The 21,751-nt window shown below is 40.0% G+C and overlaps 1 protein-coding gene across 1 annotated transcript in view; it reads left to right on the top strand.

The window, feature by feature from the left end:
• The window catches only part of LOC143983438 (protocadherin-9-like), a 1,708,725-nt gene that overhangs the window by 929,173 nt on the left and 757,801 nt on the right, over nt 1-21,751 (top strand). Inside the window, exon 3 of the mRNA XM_077483140.1 lies at nt 16,918-17,119. Within this exon, the coding sequence (XP_077339266.1) occupies nt 16,918-17,119 (202 nt within the window). The remainder of the gene's footprint in view (nt 1-16,917; nt 17,120-21,751) is intronic.

Raw genomic sequence — 21,751 nt, forward strand, 5'->3', positions numbered from 1 at the left:
CTGCATTTTTTCAGCCGATACTATACAAAGAGACAAAGAGAAACCAGATTTTTCCCTCTCATTCTTTCAGTGGAGGTCAAATAAGGATGAATCAGTCAAGATGTCTAGAGTAAATCACAATAGCTCATAATTAATGTCATGCAATTTTTACACCGCATTTGTCACTATCCCTCCAAAAAAATAAAAAACTTCTGACCACATCACAAATTGGAAATAAACATTTAACGCTGAACTCAAGTGGTGCCACTGGAATACACAGTAACAATTACAAAGAAAATAATGCAATTTAAATTGTTGGTAAATGACAGGTCCTCGCTACTTACTTCTGTTTTGCAAACCAATTATTAACATCTATACCAGATGCTAAATGAGATTCTGGTATTGATGTTAATGAAGGACCCTATGCATATACATACACACCAAAATACATAGTTCTCCTATAATATATAAGTACCTGAAATAAATAAATAAAATAATACATTCTAAACCCTTTTCCTTGATAAGGGTATGGTATGAATGTCAAGGGGACCCCACTAAAAAAAGTCAAAGTCCCTCAAATTCAAGGCTTCATTCAAATAACAGGCTACATTCCTTCAACATGGGGAGGTTGTGTTGCTAGGGGGGACCCCTCTGGCAAACCTCCTTGTCCTCATGTAGCTGTAGACAAGATTCTTCCCCACGACCCTGATTTGGTGGTTGTGGGGTTCTGCAAGCAGGGAGGCCCCTACTCATTCACATAAAAAAATAAGTAAATATACACGCAGACACCCTTTGACAGGTTCTTTTTTGAAAAAAAAAGTGCCACAATGTACATCCATTATCAAACACTTTATCCAGAAATGTAGATCCACATAAATCATGATGAATGCCAACCACTGACCCACCAAAAGAAAAAAAACACATACTGACCAGTGACACAATCCACTCCTGATGAATGCTCACCATGGAGTACAGTACCTTCATTGACCAAATCTAAATGTGGGCATGACCATGTTTAGTCTATGAAATCTCTCAGGATATTCCAGCCCTCTACCTTAGTTTACCTTCTAATGTAAGGCTTGAAAGATACCATTTTTGGTGAGCATTTATCAGTATCGAATGTGTTGGCGTGTAAGTATGTTTTTTTCTTTCATTGGGTTAAGAGGTATTGTTCATTGTGAGTAATGGGGGTCTGTATTGCTGAACAGTGCTTTTTTCTCCTTCTTTTAATAAAGAACTTGTCAATTATGTGTGGTGTCTATTTACCTTTTCACATTTTCCTAGGCTGGTGATGGCCAATGGCTCAGTAACAACCAGCTTGAGTGGGAAACTGTCAAAAATAGCAGTAGTAGTAATACTGCTGCTAAATGTTGTACTTATCACTGCAATTTAGGTTTGGCTTGGTCAAATTTGAAAAATACAGACCTGGGGTTAAGTCCAAACCTGAAGTTCATCCCTAGTTGTTATCCCTAGGCATTAATTGGTAGTTCGCTTGGCACTGCCACAATTCAGAAAACACCTTGTATGTTTCCAATGAATACAAGGTATTCCCTGACTGAATGAGATAAAGAGGAGGTTCTATGATTCCATGATCTCTACCTCATTCAATCAGAGAATGCCTTATATTTTTGGAACAAAATGCAAGCCATTATCCGAATGGCAACAGTGCCAAGCAAATGAGTAGCTGCCCCATGGTGTGCAGTGAGGCAGCTACTCACATAGAACTATGCAGGACCCGCAAAATTGGAGAGACCATTGTAGTAGCACTATCATGTACCTGGTGGAAGAGCTTGATATGGTGAGGAAGGCCTCTCTTTTACCTCTGACTCAGGGCCCCTGATAGTGTAGACAGGAGGCACAGGAGTACAGAGTAGCACGAGTGCCTGTAAGTCTTGCTAGCAGCAGGGCAGGTGTCCACACTGGGCAGGTGAAGTTGTCAGATGGCTCCAGGAAGCAAGCGGGCAGCTGGTACTGGCAACAGCATGCAGAGTAGCAGAGTCAGGCAGGCTAGGTCATACACAGATAGGATGGATAGGGTACAGGGCACAGGCAGGAGTGTGGTGAGAAAACAAGCCAGGTTTGGAACCAATCAGTAAAGCAGGAGCCAATGGACCAGACAAGCGGATGTCAGGGGACAAGCCAAGGTCATTGCAGGTGGACTTCAGAGAATGGTCAAGACAAGCCGGTTCAGCAACTGGAAGCAGGATACAGATTCACAGGGTCACAAGTTACACAGGAGGCTGAAGACAAAGCATAACTGATCCTGAGCACTGGCAGAGTTTAAATAGCCCATTTGGCAACAGTATCTGTCTCAGGTGCACGCAAGCACACACGAGAATGCACAATGGTTTGTGCGCACATGCAAGTATGTGCATGCGCATATGCATTAGCCCAATTCTTGCGAGCACAAAAGGGAACATGTTTTAGCCTGTGCACAGAAGGCCTTTCCTTACAAGTGCTGCTGACTACTACACTGATTTATAATTATCCCAGAAGTCCATAAAGTATGAGTAATACTGCTTACATTGTGCCAAAAAGGACTAATGTAAGTATGCAATACAAATAATTCCTGGTGTTTAGCATTAATAGTCACTGTGATTGTCTTTTTTTTTTTTTTTTAAGTGTGTCTTGCTGATTGTTATATATTTGTTTACTGCTACACTCACCACTGAAAAAATGATTGTTCAGTCAGACAAGATACAATCAAACTTTGTTTTACTTCGGCATGAAAAAACAGTACAAGAAATTAGTCTAGGCAGTTGTATCACCCAATAGTTCTAATAATAATTTAGTCATCAAAAGGTGAGAAATAAACAGTGCTCACGAAAATATTAAAGCTTTACCTCTTCTAATGTGCTTGTGAAATGTCTGCTATCTGGCTATTGTTCACAATATTGTATCTCTAGGGAAACAGAATTAATAATGTATAAGTCAAAAACAACAGAAGCAAACACAAATGCTTAACATTAGAGTAAAACCTATACAATATGTTACTATGGCTTTCCTATGAAACTCATAAACACTGCATCTATTAGATTATTCTACACAAGATATTGGATGTTTATGACAACTAGGGCAATGCAAGTCTCTAAGTAAGCTCCAGGGACAGAAATAAAGAACACAGGGAGATATTAATTCATTTATATTCATTTATATTCAGTGTCAATCTCGTCAAACATTCAAACGACCCCAAAACTGTCAGAACATTCACAGGTCAATATTCGTTGAAAATACTCTTGTGGCATTAATTGACATTTGCTCCAGATTTTTAAGGTTATGTTTTTTGCCTGCTGAAATGTATCAAATGCCAGTAATTAAAGTGAACCAAAGCGGAATTAATTTTACTCCAGCTGGCAGGTTTTGTGTTTGCTTTCTCTTTCCTTTCATTTTTAATCATCTCTATACACCTTGAATACTCTCCCAGACACTGGAGTCATATCCCTCTCTTTTCAATTTCTTTATCAGCGTTTATATTTACACAGCAATGTAAGCAAGGTTGTTGTAGGTGATATCTGTAGGACAGTAAATTAAATTGTCAGTCCAATTTCTGGGTGGTATTCCGTTATAAAGCTTCTGTGCATCTCGCCTATAGTGGCAAACATTTCTAAACGTAAAAAAAGCAACACGAGCTTGTTTGTTTTCTTATGTGTGGGTTGTATAAATGGTGTAAAATGTACTTTAAAGTGAAACTGCAGAAAATAAATCATAATTTTGAGATTTTAGTGAAATACCTTACCAAGTGCCCACCTTACTCTGTGCACAGTTCATCACCTTTATCACTCCTAATCATGGTAATGATATTCAACTAAATGATGGGTGACTAGAGTAAAGCATGGCTGCTGAGGTTCTAATTCATTAATCACCTCTTTGCCCCCGACTGCTGGTTGGACAATAAACCAGTAATTGCACATTGATGAAGTCATATATGTTCTCTCTCTTATTGTGAACTTGCTAAGCTGACATGTACTGTGTAAAGCACCAGAGGCTTGATAGGCTTCTGCCCTTTTCATTTCCCAATCTGAAGGCAGGAGAATACCTTAGAATGATGTCAAAACAGATTCAAGTGCAAACACCAGTTTTATGAAAAAGTATATTTAACCACTTGAGCACAGGAAGGTTTTGTCCCCTTCATGACCAGACCATTTTTTGCTATTTGACACTGAGCTACTTTACCTCCCAATTGTGCAGACATGCAAAACTGTAGGCAAGTTACATCTTTATCATTTTTTCACACAAATAGAGCTTTTTTTTGGTGTTATTTGATCACCACTGTGTTTTTATATTTGTTTGCTATATGAATGAATAAATACTGAAAATATTGAAAGAAAAAACAATATTTCCCACTTTCTGTTATAAAATATATCTAATAAAATCACATAAATGTAGGTCAAAATGTATTCTGCTACATGTCTTTGGTAAAAAATTCCCAATAATTGTATATTAACTTAATCCCATCCATCCACTGTACATAAATGGCCGGGTGGGCATTTCGTCCTTCTGAGTGGACATGCCTGAATGTCCCTCAGAAAGAGCACAATTGCACAGCCTTGTGCCTGCGCAGCAGCACAATCCTGGTGTTCATGTGTCCTCCCCCCGGACACATCGCACCGCCGCTCAGCAGAAGGGGTTCTGTGATTGGCCCTCCTGATCACATGATGGATGTGTCCAATCACAGCCATCGTGTGATGTATACAGAGGTGGCTGTCAGTTGATCAGCTCTGCTTCTCCTCGCACAGAGCCTGCTAGTGAGAAGGAGAGCTGGTCTGTGTTGCTGGTGAGGGGGGGATAGCTGACTGTAAAGCACTTCACACTCACTGAAAACACAGTAAGTGTCCCCATGAAGTGTACAAACACAGTGCCCCCACACAGTAAAACACACAGTGTACCCACAGTGTCCCCACACAGTGCCCCCCCACCATAAAACACACTGTACCAGTGAGCAACACCTGAACACATCTGTACTAGTGATCAACAACTGCACACATCTGTCCCAGTTATCAACATCTGCACACATCTGTCCCAGTGATCAACATTTGTTGAATGTGGTCATTTGGTGGGTAATTCCATTGTCTTGGTGCTCTAGGGCCTTCAAAATATAATAAATAGTCAGGAAATTAGATTTGTAAAAGTCTCGCACATGTGGTATTGGCATACTCAGGAGGAGTAGCAGAATGTATAAATAGTCATTTTTTATTACATTTTTTAAAACTTTTTTAATTTTAATTTTACTTTTTTCTTTTGAATTTTTTTCTTTACATCCCATCACCATAGTGACACTGTACTACTCTGCATAGGTAAGGATTTTTTTTTAAAAAAAATTTACGCTGTTATTGCTTTTACAATGATGATCCCTGCATAAGCAATGGCTTTAGCTTTTATAATTGGATTGTGATCTTTGATTGGCTAAGCTATTCACATGGTACAGACAGTCAGGTACCATATGAGCGCTTTCAGCCAATCACAGATCACAGTAGTGAGCAAGCTGTTCGTGTATGGAAAGCCATTCATGACTGGTTGTTTACATTGTTTACATTGTGATCCACTGTGTCCTCACAGCATGCTCCTGAACCACAGCAGCCTCAATCACACACACACACACACACACACACACACACACACACACGTATATATATATATATATATATATATATATATATATATATATATATATATATATATATATATATATAATATATATATATATATATATATATATATATATATATATATATATATATATATTTCATTTGAACTTTTTCTTACCAGTGCATAGGGCATCATTTCATAAAGCAAAAGAGAATGTTCAACATCTGGAGGTTTACAGCAACAATGTACTCATTTACAGTGTATATGATTGTCACTTTATTGGGTGTTTCTATTTTTTACTATATAAAGAAAAAAAGACAGGACAATTGGAAAAAATAAATAAAAATAAAAATGCCAGGACAGTATAAACACACCAAGAAGGACTTTTTTTTAAAGGTAGACCCCATAATTGTTTTACCACTTTTTTGGAAATGGAGAAACCTGATGGAATTTTGGTGGTTAAAACATGGAGCTTTGTAATGGTGCACTAGATACAGCAGCCGTATAGGTCATACATGGAGAGAGTTGAAGGTGAAGGGGTTAATGGACATGTCAGATAAACTGAGAGGATGGAGATGAAGGGGCAATGTTAAGATCTACAGGATAAGAAAGGCGTGGAGTTCCTATACAGCTCACCAGAAACAGGATGGAGATTAGATGTTCAGGGGAGGAGATGAACAGGTAAAAAAAAAAAAAATCATACAATCAATCCTCTACTGCTATGGAACTAATGAATCATCATTCATACATTTTTTCCTCTCCCTTCATTGTGAGAGGAAGTGGCAAGCTAGGCTCTTAGATGTGATGACTGATCACAAGGTACAGAGCCATTTGAATATGCCCTATACAGTGTGTCTGTGAAGGCTCACTGCACATCGCTAGATGCCCAAAGGTGATATCTGAGGTGCCATTTGCAAATGATGCTCCAGAAATAGACAACCATCTTCCTGCCATTGTTTTTTTACAATACAGCAGTAAGGGAAGTAGTTATAGTAGATGTAAACATAACATGTTACCTTAACCTGTTAAGGACTATCCACCGTAGTTATACTGCAACAGATTGGCTCCACTAGGCAAATCTCCGAAGCTATACTTCGGCCACATTAAGAGCTCTAGGGGGCACAATGACATAGTTGATGCGTGTGCCCGGTGGCCGCGATGTCCCCAAGCACCCACAATCGCTCCTGAGAGAGACAGAATGGAGATCTGTCAATGTAAACAGACATATCTCCATTCTGTCAGAAGAGAGGAGACAGATTTGCTGTTCATACTGATTATGAACAGCGATCAGTCTCCTCCTCCATGCAGTCCCATCCCCCCACAGTTAGAAACACTACTGAGGACACACATTTAACCCCTATTGTTAACCCCTTCCCCTGCCAATAACATTTATACAGTAATCAGTGGCTATTTTTTAGCTCTGATCACTGTATAAATGTCATTGGTCCCAAAAAAGTGTCAAACGTGTCCGATCTGTCTGTCGCAATGTCGCAGTCCTGTAAAAAATTGCCATTACTATTAAAAAAATGTAATAATAATAAAAATGCCATAAATCTATCCCCTATTTTTTAGATGGTTTAACTTTTGCGCAAACCAATCAATATACGTGTATTGCATTTTTTTACTAAAAATATGTAGAAGATTATATATCAGCCTAAACTAGGGAAGAAATTAGTTTTTCTTTTTTTGTAAACATTTCTGGGGATATTTATTCTAGAAAAAAGTAAAAAAATATTGTTTTGCTTTTTTTTCAAAATTGTGAGCCTTTTTTGTTTATAGTGAATAAAAAAAAACACAGAGGTGATCAAATACCACCAAAATAAAGTTCTATTTGTGGGGGAAAAGGACACACATTTTGTTTGGGTACAGCATTGCATGGACATGCAATTGTCAGTTAAAGTGACGCAGTGTTGTACTTCAAATAAATGGCCTGGTCATTAAGGGAGCAAATCCTTAGGGTCCTTAAGGAGTTAAACACAAGTGCAAAGGCCATATCTGTTTTCCTCTAATATTTCTCTTCAGTGTGCAGTGTCTTTAGATTTCTGCCCTGGATATGCATCGGCAGCTTTCACAGGCACTTCATGTGCTGTATTGTTTTGGGTAATTGCAAAACTACAGTTAACTTTAAAGTGGTTGTAGACACTTACGTATACTGTACCTATACATTGGATGAATCAAATCCTCCTGTATAAGTTGTATTTGTTTATTTGCAGTCTTCAGTTCTCTGCATCTGTTCCAAGTGCAGAATTTATAAAGCTTATTTGAGATGTCAGAAAAAAGAGACGAAGAGAGATGAAGTTACACTCTTCAGGGCTCAGTGAGGAGAGCTCTGACAACTGATTGGAGGGAAGGCCCTTCACACAACACACAGGGACAGAACTAAGGCTGTTAATCAACTGGAGATCCCTCTCCTGTCACTTTTTTTCTCTTGGTGTCAGGAAATCTTGTCAGAAGTGGTTCATGCTGATAGAAGAAGAACAAAACAACAGGCAGAAATGATGAATAGTGCTCGTAACTGAGACAAGTACACACTATGTGTGGGCAAGATTTATATATATATATATATATATATATATATATAATTATTTTATTTTTTTTATCACACATACACTTTCGGCTAAAGAAAGCTGAACAATGTTTGCTATAGATAACTAAATGTCAATGTCCTATCATCTTTTTAATATTTGAGAGCAAAAGTGCTCAAAAGGTAGGATGAGTGTACTTTATACTGTGTATTCTTTTCTGAATCCCCATATAACTTTTATTGAAAAACAGGGTTTTTATATAACATTACAGAATGGCCTAAAATTGAAGGCCAGAGTACAAAATTAAAAGCAAAAACACAAAGGAAAAACAATGCAGTACACATTGTCCCCATACGATAGCAAAGTCCAGGGTACAGTACTGACAATTATTATACATATTGTACTTCAGGTGCTCTTAGGAGCAAAGATAATTAAATTACATGCAGAGAAAAGGTAAAGCATGCAACCTGATACACAAATATGGACCTGTAATTTGCCAAAGCATTATGCGAGTATATATGAATAAAAATCGAGATCCAGATCTGTATATCTGGGAATGAACTTGTCCTATGTGCTACCTATTAATGGTAGACAAGGACACTTACAGTCTCCGTTAAGTCTAATTTGCCTCTTCCTTAACAGATTGTCACAAGTTTATGTGTGTTGACCTGGAACTTTAATAAATTCTGCACATAAACAATCTGATACAGTGTGTGTATTGTAAATTATTTGCTAGAGTATTAAAAAAAAATTGTGATTATTACCCATAGGTCAAAGTTATATATCTTAGTTTAAGAGTCTGTCTCATACTAACTGTCGAGGGATCAGTCCCAGGGTCTCCAACCAGTTACTCCAAAACTCCAAAACTTCTTCAAACATTTAGCAGGACACATCCCCAGTCTTTTTGATTTAGAGAATAATGACCCATTCATATGAGATCTTTACTGGGTGGTCTGTGGTCTGTTGCTCTGCCATACAGCCTCTGTACAAAAAACTTCTAATTCTTTCTGAACATTACCTACAGTATGCATGTCCACCCTCGCTTTAATGGAAACACTGTTCATCAGCCTGTAGGTGGACTGTCTGGTGAATTTAAACTGTTGCCCACATGGTTGTGTGTTTGGGTACTGCTCTGATATGCAGAATTCAGAAAATTTTGTAACATGGGTTACAGGGTGCACTGTGGAGATATGAAAGCATCAGTTTTGCTCCTTGGTGGATCATGCATATGCTGAAAACATTCTTACGAAATCAAAATGGGATTACATACGAACTCAATTACCTAGAACCCCCACCTTTTATTCTCTCCTGAAACTACATAAATGGCCCATCAGGGAGGCCTATTACATCCAGTAACAGATCAATAACTGAAAAACTAAGCAGATTCCTTGATGGACATCTACGACCCCATGTAATTAACCTACTCAGTTACTTCCGTGATACAATGCACTTGCTTCAGAACATCCATGGACTCTGCATTCCCTCCATGTCAGTCCTAGTGGCTATAGACATGGAGGCTTTGTACAGTTCCATACTGCATGACAAAGATTTAGCTTACATCAAGAATATCATTTCTCAAAACAGCTGATTCAAAAGAAAGACCAATGACTTGGGTGCACTTGAGTTTATACTTCAACACAATTATTTTACCTTCAATGATTGCCACTTCCTCCAGGTGTAGGGTGTTGGGGACTTTGTGTGTCACATCGTATGCCAATCTGTACCTGGAGGAGTGGGAACGCATGCTTGGTTAATCAGAGGATATGGCCCCCTTCATGAAGAACATTGTTATTTTGTATAGATATATATCAATGATGTGTTCCTCGTGTGGGATGAGCCCCATGATCAGTTAGAAACCTTCCTTTTCCAACTTGACCGGGACAATTTTAACCTGACCTTTATGATGATCTTGGATCAATCCTCTATTACATTTATGGATGTCATCATCTGCAAGGATGAAAATGGCCTACTTAGTAACGGCCTATATAGGAAGCCTATGGCTGGCAATTCAATACTGCATGCCAGTAGTTTCCATCCTAAGGCACTTTTCTCATCAAGTCCATTCAAACATTCAAAAATTAGCCTGACCTACTCAAGAGCAGACTCCTAGCAAGGGAGTATTCAGAAATAAACATGTCTAAAGAGGGCCTATAAGAGGGCCATCATGAGGAAACGCAATGACCTTCTGTACAATTCATCTTCTAAGACCAATAAAAAGAACCCTAGTTCTATCATAATTAAATTCTCAAATCAGCAGGAAACTATCAGGGGCATTGTCAACAAGTATTGACACGTTCTAACCATGGACCCTATTATAGATTCTTTTGTGACAGACACTCCATCTTTTAATTCAAATGAGCCAGGTCCCTTCGAGACCAGCTGGTTTCGAGTAAATTTAAAAGTGGTGAATGAAAAGATCCTTGCAAGCACACAGGAATTTCTATGTGGTGGCTGCAATTATTGCCTGTTTAGCAACACTTCAAAAGACATTACATTATCTAATGGTGAACGATACAAACCTAGACACTACGCCAACTGTCAAACGCCTGGCGTAGTGTACCTTCTCCTCTCTAATTGTGCCTGTTTCTACATGGGGAAAAACGATCCAGGAGTTCTGGCGAAGAGTTTACCACCACATCATCTCAATGAAAATGTATAATCCAAGTCTACCACTCGGGAGACATGTAATTGATATACATGATGGGGTCTTCCCAAGGATATCCTTCCTAATCCTTGACTGCATACATCCAGGTATGTGGAGGGGAGACTGGAACAAGTTCCTGTTAAAATTTGAAGAAAGGTGGATATTCTGGTTGAACGCAACCAAACCACCCGGATTAAATGGAGCCATCTTGTTCAGACCTTTCCTGGAGGGCTTATCCTTGGGGGGATCTGAATGGGAACCTGTTGACTCCAATCAATGACTCATGTGAATAGGCCATTTTGGATAATTTGGTAAAGGCATTACCAACATTCAAATTCTGGTCCAAAATCTTTCACAAATCTATTGGGATTCTCTCATATTTAGCTTTAGTATTGTAGACATAGTCTGTATCGTGCACCTTATGCTACCCTGTGTTCCATTTTCAATTTTAGTTTTTTTTTTATATAACTGACTTGGGCTTGGATGACTGTTTGTACCCTTATCATCTGCCACTACTGTCACTTCACTCAGAGCAGGGGGGCCGTCATATGTCCTGAGACATGTTCAGCTGATTTCCCTTCTGGTGGTCATGGAGCCCGATTTCCAGGGTCACCGCAATACTGGGCATGCACCGTGAGACCCTGATGTGGGGCAGCACCACCCATACGTCACGTCTGCCAGGCTCATGGCTGAACGCCATGATTTCATCAAGCTGTTTGGCATCCCAAGACACGGATATTCTCTCTATCACCTCAGGCAGCATGTCGGAGATGCCGCCACATGCCGCTGCACTTGTGGGGCACTCGTTTATAGCACTACCCCCTTTCCTTTACCCGATGTTTTATTGGGCAGCAGATCACTCTATACTCCATAATAAAGTACGTACAGGCTGTTTTGGACCTATCCAAGCTCAGAGTTTCCAATGAGGTAACACATCATCAACAAGCTATGAGAGCTTGTAATCAGTGGGGAATATATATATATATATATATATATATATATATATATATATATATATATATATATATATATATATGGGGCACATACTAATGTTCCCGTTCTCGTTTTTCTGTCTCTCGCTCTTCATTTTTCATTTTTTATATTTATTTTTAGTTTTAGTTTCTGTGCCGTTCATCTGGACTAGTGGAAATACAACAGTTTTTGGCTACTTGAAGCTTGGGGTTGATTTATATTGATCAGGTCCTCCTCCTCTACATACCTCTCAGCCTAACAGGCTGCATAGGTATGCACATGTTTAAATTTAAATTTAGAGCATTTATACAGTTTAGATGTATTTTTCCTCAGTCCTGAGGTGGCCGTAATAAATTATTTTTGCTGTCTATTTTGCCTCCAGTGATCTTGGCTGTTTATTAGGCCATAAATCTGGCTACCCTCAGGGGTATTGCTCATAGCTCCCTTTGTGAATTTACAGTTTTCATGAGCATGTTGTTATATCCATCCTGAGTGCATCCATCCCCTCTGAGCCCAATTGGTCGTGTTGAGGCTGCAGCATTTCTCAATAATTTTTAAAATGGATGCAAATTTTGGCGAATCTCCATGCAATGTGTTGGGTCAGTGTTTAATTCATTTGAAATACAAACTCATAAACTTATGAAAGCATTTGTTAATGTAATGTTATTATGTATTTTTACATTCATGTTTTTCTCAATTGTAGACGTATTATCATCTTAATGTAACCACCCTCCCCTGAAGAAGAGAACTATTACCATAGACTACCATAAAACATGTTGTGTTATCTCTGTTGCCACATTTGTTTCAATAGAGTGTTGGTCATTGCACATTGTATTTTCATTATCATATTGCCAGTCCGCATTCTGTATTTTCCATGGTTTGTATATTTGTAACACTTTTAACCTTATTCTAATAAAATAAATATGTCCTCTTGAGAAAATAGATGTTTGGGATCTGAGGCCAAACAGTTGTACAGTTTTTTATAAAACGTTCCAAAAACTTTGGACATTGTTAGTGGGCAATGGGTTGGGGTACCATCAACCTGGAGGAGGAACTCAGGATAAGAGTGGAATGGGCGAGGTTTAAGCTTGTTCACCAGCATCCTGTGGGGCCTATTAGCGAATTCGTAAAATTTCTATTTTGCCCAGATTAGGGCCTTGGAGCATTTTTGCATATCGAGGGAATTTAACCATTCGTGTAGAGAGGTAACTGTGCACAGACGTTCCACCGTAGGGGAGGCCAGGGGCAAAGTTTCTGCTTTTCGTAGTTGTGAGAGAATATCCTGTCCCTGAGCTGCCGAGTCCCGCTTAAGGCTGGAGCCAGCTGAGATACACAAGCCTCTAAAGAATGCCTTATGAGCCTCCCAAAGGGTGGACATGTCCACCACAGAACCTTTGTTTAATTGGAAGGATTCGGATAAATTTGGGGATAATTGGGCTTCAACGACGGGATTGCGTAGAAGGAAGTCATTAAGTCTCCAGTGGCAGGTTCTAGGCATTGAGGAGAAAAGTGCAAGATCAAGTTGGACAGAAGCATGGTCCGACCACGTTATGGGATTTAATTCCAAAGCTACCGCCAATGTCAGTAAGAGGGCTGTTACAAGGAGATAATCTAGTCTGGAGTACATCTTATGTGGGGGTGAGAAGAAAGAAAATTGCCTGTGGGTAGGGTGTTTAATTCTCCAGATATCTAACAGGTTGTGAGATCTAATGAGTTTGCGGAATACGGTGGATTGGCGTTCTATTTTAGATGAGGGAATGGAAGGAAATAGCGTTTGTCTGTCCCTTCTGGGGGACATGGTCATGTTAAAGTCACCCCCAATAATCATAAAGGGCTGAGTGTACTTGCCCAGGTTCCCCAGTACTTCAGTGAGAAATTGGATTTGACCCGAGTTGGGGGTGTAGACATTAATCAAAGTGAGATAGCGGGAGAGATAGTCGCAGTCCAGGAGAATGTATCTACCACATGGATCTATAAATGAGGATTTTACCCTCAACAGGCAGGATTTCCTAATCAGAATTGTGACCTCCGCTTTGCCGGAAGGATCGTAAGCCATGAAGGAAATTGGAAAGTGTTTAGCAGCAAATTTAAGGAAACCCCCAGGCAGAAATGGGTCTCCTGGACTAGGACCACGTCCGCAGCTGAAGATTTGAACTCCTTCAAAGCTAACCAGCGCTTGTGGATAGAATTCAAACCCTTAACATTGTAGGTAAGGACCCGTAAAGCCACCGTTATGGAGTGGCATTAGCTCAAGGTAACCATAAAAAACATATACTGGCCATAAATACCCGTACAAACCAAATAAGCAATGAGTTCCATGGTGTATCCTGTGGAGGTAAAGCATGTAAAGGCATACAACATCAACAATCAGAAATGAGGATGCAGAAAAATGTGAACAAGGCAAGTCAAAAATGGAAAATAGGCCAAAACAAGGCCTATAAAAAGGAAAAAGAAACAAAAAACTGTAGAAAAGTGGCCTGGGGGGTAAAAACCACCCAGGAGTCCACAGGCGTGGCCGTGGAACAAAAGGAGGCACACAAGGGGTTCCAGCTCATCTGGAGTGACCCTCGCCACCTTCTGGTAGTATTTGAAGGCAGCAAAAAAGGTATTCTCTAGTCCATAAGAACGATGAAAACCCATGTGTATGGGTGTAAACGCCCCAAATCAGGGGAAACATGATGACATAAGGGCCGAAGCTGGATCTAGCCAGGTGTAGGGGCTTGGTTCCCCTCAAGGTGGAAGTCTGGGGAATGGACTTCGCTGGGGGATGGAGAATGATTTCTGTGATTTATGATGAACAGGGGTCCAAATCCGACCCAGGATGGATGCGGGTTTAGGCGTCGTCGGAAGCGGTGTGGGGTCCTCATCTGGTAGCGGTGGAAGGCCAAGGTTGCGGATGCTTCACTTTCCTGCAGGTCCCTCATGGAGTATTGGATCCCGTCTTTTGTGGCCGACAGGCAGAAGGGAAAACCCCAGCGATATGGGAATTGGTGATTCTGCAGGTGCATGGTCACAGGGCGGAAGCTGCGACGTTTAGCAAGGGTAATTGGAGATAAGTCACTGAAGATCTGTATCTTAGCCCCTTGAATTCTAGCCGAGATTTCTTGCGAGTGGCCATGGTCAGAACTTCCTTGCTATCGTAGTAATGGAAGCATACTATGATGTCTCTGGGGTTAGCTCCTGTTGGGGGGCTTTGGAGACTTAATTTTTTAAACAGAAACACAATCCATTTTATCTAAGAAAGCATCAGGGTCATCAGTAAATGAGGTCTATTTGGAAACTACTGGAAACTACTAGGGAGGGGACAACAAAGGTTAAATATGTAAAAGTGCACTTTTTTTTAAAGCTGAACTCCAGGCAGATATAAAAAAAAAATATATGAATATACTGCATGTCTTATAAAGAGATTAAGTGTATTTTTCATTTTAACAAAGAGTATCAGCTTCTGCCCATACATGGATCAAAATTTGTCTAGTCCCTGCTGAATCACCCACCTTTCAATATATGTATGGTCAGCTTTAGAAAGAGTCAAGTTTATCACTCTACTGCTTCTCCTTTTGTGTCCAGTCACATGCTTGTGGTCGGATGAGGCAAGAACTTTAACCACTTTCAGACTGGACCAATTTGCTGGTCAAAGACCAGACCACTTTTTGCGATTCGGCACTGCGTCGCTTTAACTGACAATTGCGCGGTCGTGCGACGTGGCTCCCAAACAAAATTGACGTCCTTTTTTTCCCACAAATAGAGCTTTCTTTTGGTGGTATTTGATCACCCCTGCGGTTTTTATTTTTGCGCTATAAACAAAAATAGAGCGACAATTTTGAAAAAAACGCATTATTTTTTACTTTTTGTTATAATAAATATCCCCCAAAAATATATAAAAAAACATTTTTTTCCCTCAATTTAGGCCGATACGTATTCTTCTACATATTTTTGGTAAAAAAATCGCAATAAGCGATTATTGATTGGTTTGCGCAAAAGTTATAGCGTTTACAAAATAGGGATAGTTTTATAGCATTTTTATTAATAATTTTTTATTATTTTTTCTTACTAGTAATGGCGGCGATCTGCGATTTTTATTGTGACTGCGACATTGTCGGGGACCCATCGGACATTTTTGACACATTTTTGGGACCATTGTCATTTATACAGTAATCACTGCTATATAAATGCAGTGATTCCTGTGTAAATGACACTGGCAGTGAAAGGGTTAACCAGTGGGTGGCAGTGTAGGGGTTAAGTGTTCCTAGGGGTGTGTTACTAACTGTGGGGGGGTTGGGCTTTCATTTAGTGTACACTGATCTCTGCTCCAATCACATGGAGCAGAGATCAGCGTCACTAGTTGCTAGGCAGAATGGAAAAATGTTGTTTATACAGCATTTCCTCCATTCGGCCGCTCCGTGAGACGATCGCGGGGATGCCCGCGGCGATCGAGTCCGCGGGTCCCGCGACCGGACTCACGGGGGTCCCGACCAGCGCGGGAGCGTGCCGCCGGCGGCGCGCTCCCGATGGCAGGGCGGCATCGAATATTGGACGTACATGTATGCCAATATGCCTGCCCGTGCCATTCTGTCGACGTACATCGTCGTGCGCTGGTCGGGAAGTGGTTAAAGAAGTAAAGAAGAGACTGGAATCCAAGATGACAATTCTATTTGTCAGGGCTGCATATATCTGAGGAATGAAAAAAACAGAAATGAAAATCCTTGTGGCATACAAAACAACTTTTTACATCAGCTTTAATATTATGAATTAAAAAAATAATTTAATTTAGGATGCCCATAAAATTCTACTTTCACCATATGATAACAAATGTGGTTAAGAAGGCTTCACTGTATATAGAGTTCACATATACATAGAGCATTTGTATGTGTAAAATCATCTTTACTTTCATCAGCTGGAGAGAAAGTGAAAACCACAAACAGATGAAAAGACATTTGTGTACACAAGCCCAAAGATAACTTGTCAGTTGAATATGCCCCATGTGTTTTGTTGAGCATATAAAACATTTAACAGGTGGATAAAACAGCAGGCCTTACTGTATGTATTATGCAACATCGGGTGTGATAGATTTCCAGAAATTTCTTAGTGATTCATTTATAAAAATAAAATGTGATACATTTTGCAAAAAGCATAGTATTAGAAGAAAGATGGAAAGAAAGATTAGAAGAATATGACAGCCTATAACATTTATTTCCTTCTCTTCTCTTATAGTCCCAGCGTCGTGTTACCTTTCATCTCCCTGATGGCTCTCAAGAAAGTTGCAGTGACAGTGGCTTAGGAGACCACGACCCTTTAAGCAGTGGTAGTATGATCTCACAGCCTCTTCCACTGGTTCAGCCACAGGATGAATTCTACGACCAAGCTTCTCCAGACAAGCGGACCGAAGCCGATGGAAACTCTGACCCCAACTCTGGTAAGTCCATTATTTAACTAATTTTGTAAATGATACAATGTATTTTGTATTAGCATAACTGTATAAAAAGAATGGCAAATTAAAGCTAGCTTCAAAACTACCAAATAAACTGATTAGATACTTGAGGTTATGATACTTTGTAAATTATTATTACATTTTCAATGAGTTATTGAATAAGCCAGACTGAATAACCAAAGATGTGTCTCTGTCTTAAGTTTGTTCTATTGTTATCCATACATAATTTTGTGTGCAAACATTGTAATTAAATCATGGCAACCATAAAGGAAACCAGTGATGAGAGAAATATCTAGAGAAATGTATTGTGTGCTTTTGAAAGTGGGCCACATGAAGAGGATTCTCTGAGCACCATTTGAACAGAACAAAGATTGAGAATATAGGCAGTGGGACAGGCAAGTATGTATGTTAGTTACTACTTTTATTTGACATAGGGTTGCTTTCAAACTTTACTTGAGCAAAATAACTTATTGATAAGGTACCATGTACTGAAACCACTATGATGGTATGTAATTATTATCATATCAATTGTGATAACGTTTTTTCATCATTGGGAATTGTAATGATACATACTATTCTAACATCTGAATATAGTTGCTGCAAAGTTACTTTTAAATGAGGTATTGCAGCATATGTGTTGCTTTAATTTTAATTGATTATATGGGCTCTGTTTTGAGAGATGTTTTTCTATAACAGCCACTGACCTTCTGTTAATTGGATTATTTAAGGGGAATGTTTAGAGTAATTTCCATGAAAAAATGATGTACTGGTTTTGCTCAAATTAATCCTGAAATACATAAAAGAGCAGGGTATTGTCAGTATGTCTTGTAGACAATCAATGCAGCTAAATGTGTAAAGGTTACATAATAAATAAAGCCGCTACTTTTATATTATACTTAACTATTTGTTATGTTCTAAGTCTAACCACCTTCAAATCATTTGACCCACTTAAAGCTATTAAGAGTGACATGCCTATGAGTAACATGCAAAAAGTAAAGGTTGTGTTTGATTTGACTCTCTGTGATAATGGGTTTGATTCTCAAGGATATGTAAAGGGAATGAAATCCCAATAGGAACACAAGGTTTTTCGCGATTCAGCGGGCTATTTTTCAAACTGGTTGTTTTAATATTATTACAGCTTTCTTTTTTATGAAGAAAGATATAATTGTATATGTTCACAGTTTTCAGAGCATTTTAGAGGGCTTTTATATGCAACTTGTTTGCTTGTCATGATTACAGTTGGAGCCTCTCCTATACCACTTTTGTGCTTAACAATAATAAAACTATTAGAAAATAACTGCTTTTGAAACATCACAGTCTTTTGTAAATGGATCAAAAATGGTGTGCTTTTGGAAACCTTGAGTCTAGTGAAATTTGCTTGTATAAGGTAGTTTTGTAGTTTTGTATAAGGCAGGAATTGGATACACTCTTTTTTTCTGCAACTTATGGAAATGCCCCATCATTTCCTGCCCTAGTGAGAACAATATCAATGTAGTTTCATAGTTTCATAGTAAGTAAGGTTGAATAAAGACACCAGTCCATCCAGTTCAACCTGAGTGTCTACAATTGTCCCTGTACATTGCACACTTACATCAGTCCCTACCCTCAAAGAGCCCAAGGTCCCCATTCATATACTAGGGCCAATCTTTGGAGAGAAGCCAATTAGCCTACCTGCATGTCTTTGGATTGTGGGAGGAAACCGAAGTACCCGGAGGAAACCCACGCAGGCACAGGGAGAACATGCAAACTCCAGGCAGGTAGTGTCGATAAGTATTTTTTTTCAGAGGAACTCATGATGGTTTTTTTCTGCTGTCAATTGCTATTTTGTTTTTGGTTTGAGTTTCCAATAAAGATATCTTCTTACTTTCTGTCAGCAATATGAACCGTAACAGATGCTGTATTTCTTTTCCACTGCATCCAAAGCAAACAAAAGTTTTGGCTTGTGTTAAAATATAATTTCATATTTTCAATAGTGCACTCTAAAAATGCACAAGATGTCTCCTTAAAGCTGATCTCCAGGCAAACAGCGTAAAGCCCCATACACACTATCAGATTTTCTGCTGATTTTTTCCTTCAGATTTACCAAAAACATGAAGTAGAAGGGCCTGCCTGATTGCATAGACATTGAAACTCCTAAGGTTTGACCTCATATTATATGGTTTTGGTAAATCTGAAGGAAAAAATCAGCAGAAAATCTGATAGTGTGTATGGGGCTTTAGGCTTCATGCACATGACCATACAGGGGCCATACCATGTGAAGAGTCTGCATAATGATATTCCTGGGCCACAGTGCCACTTATTGAGATGCTGTTGAAGACACAGCTGTATGTAGTTGTGCACAAAGTTCCTATATGGTCATGTGCAAATAAAACCTAATACGAATGGAGCTGCTTGATTGATTCGGCCTGCACTCTGTTAATAAACCCCCACTGACTTGACTCAGTCCCCTTGACACAGCTGTGGTGCAATACAATATAATACACAATACAATATAATATACCTGTATTAGCACCACAGGATCCACTGGCTCTACCTTTCTGGGAGAAAGTAAAATACTCCACACAATGGGGTACTTAACCAAAAGAATATTTTACTGTAATTTCTAATACACAGGTGGTTACAATGATTGTACTGTCATCTTAACATAGAAGGACAGGACAATGAATTTGAACAACAATTATACGCAGTGTGACTACAAGGGAGCTCCCCCTACTTTTATAGTTAGTTGCAAGATCTCATTGTAGCACTGACCCCAGAAGGAGCGGCTGATTTGATTTGGGCTTACCATTACCTTCTTGACCTCGTGTGTGTCTAGGGGTTTTTCGCAAGGTAGATGGCCCAAGAACTATCGAGACTGACGCCAGATCCACTTAAGGAATTAAGGGTAAACAAACAAAATCTCTCAAATTAGGGTTAGAGGGTTTAGGTAGGAAAGTCCAGGTACTATTAGTACTAAGTCAAATAAGGAAAGTCTCTCACACTAATGCCGCATACACACGATCAAACAATCCGGTGGAAAAGTCCAGCGGACTCAAGTCCGCCGGGCAATCCCCCCGTGTGTGGGCTCCAGCGGACTTTTTTACCCAAAAGTCCAGTGGACTAAGAAAGTAGTTTTGCACCAAAATATGTCCACCGGACTCGCAGTTCGGCAGACAATACGGCCATGCCATACTTTTGAAATGCACAAACTTTTCCCGCACAGAGAAAAGTCTGTTCATTTTGAGCGTGGCTCCAGGTAGCTGGGACCAACGAAGGAAGCGTTGCTGGCCCCGTCACCTGGTATGGAGTTAAAGGGGAAGCCGTACACCAAAAAAAAACGGATGTGGGGGCCCCCCTAGGTCCATATCAGACCCTTATCCGAGCACGCAACCCGGCCGGTCAGGAAAAGGGGAGGGGACGAGCAAGCGACCCCCCTCCTGAGCCGTACCAGGCCACGTGCTATCAACATGAGGGGTGCTTTGGGGAAGGGGGGCCGCACGGCCCCCCCACCCCAAAGCACCTTGTCCCCATGTTGATGAGGACAAGGGCCTCTTCCCGACAACCCTGGCCATTGGTTGTCAAGGTCTGCGGGCGGGGCGCTTATCGGAATCCGTGAGCCCCCTTTAATAAGGGGGCCCCCGGATCCCGACTCCCCCACCCTATGTGAATGAGTATGGGGTACAATGTACCCCTACCCATTCACCTGTGAAAAAAATGTAAAAAAAAACAACACACAAGGGTTAAAATAGTTTATTGCACAGCTCCGGGGGTCTTCTTCCGTCTTCGGGGGTCTTCTCACCAGACTCCTCCGCTATCTTCTGCTCTTATGCTAGCTATTTTACTAGTGGAGGAGCCTGGCTTTCTTCTTGGTCTTTGCCCTCTTCTTCCGACTTCGTGGGTCTTGTCCCCCTCTCCGGAGGTCTTGTCCCTTTCTTTGGTTCTTCTTGCCGGGCCTCCGCGCCTTCTTTTACAAGCGGTGGCCCGGTCTTCTGTTGCCGCATTCTGTCCTTCTGTTCTTCTCTTCTTCTGTTCTTCTGTTCTTCTCTTCTTCTCTTCTTGAGCTGTTGCCTCGTTGCTGTCTCTGGCCATAATGACAGGCACGCACCGTGCGGCGACTTATTTAGGAACATCACCTAATAAGTATAATAATTGAAAAGCCCTTATAATAAAAAAGAATAATGTCATACAAGGTTAATTTCATTCATTAAAAACATGGACCAGAAGGGGGCAAATTATCTATCAAAAATAAAACAATTTAGGTTGAACTCGACAAATAAGCCATCTGCTTTAGAAACTTAGCCTCAAAAATCCAGAAGTTGACAAAAATATCTACCCCTATCCAATGTCTGTCAACCTTTTCCAGACCCCAAAACTTAAGACCCCTGGGGTCACTGTCATGACAAACTCTAAAATGTTTGGAGACACTATGGGACCTTAGCCCCTTTTTAATATTGTTTACATGCTCCCTAAGGCATACACTTAGGGGTCTAGAAGTCCTACCAATATATTGGAGTCCACAATTGCACTCCAGCATATATATGACCCCCTGAGTGTGCACACTATGCATCTTCCACAAGCGTAAAAACCTGTCAATAAATTAAAAAAACTGTTTTCTCTAAAAACTGGTGGGTCAATCAC

The sequence above is a fragment of the Lithobates pipiens genome, unplaced genomic scaffold (genome assembly GCF_037356315.1).
Source record: "Lithobates pipiens isolate NorthernLeopardFrog02 unplaced genomic scaffold, aLitPip1_a1.2 Scaffold_16, whole genome shotgun sequence".
Lineage (NCBI taxonomy): Eukaryota > Metazoa > Chordata > Amphibia > Anura > Ranidae > Lithobates > Lithobates pipiens.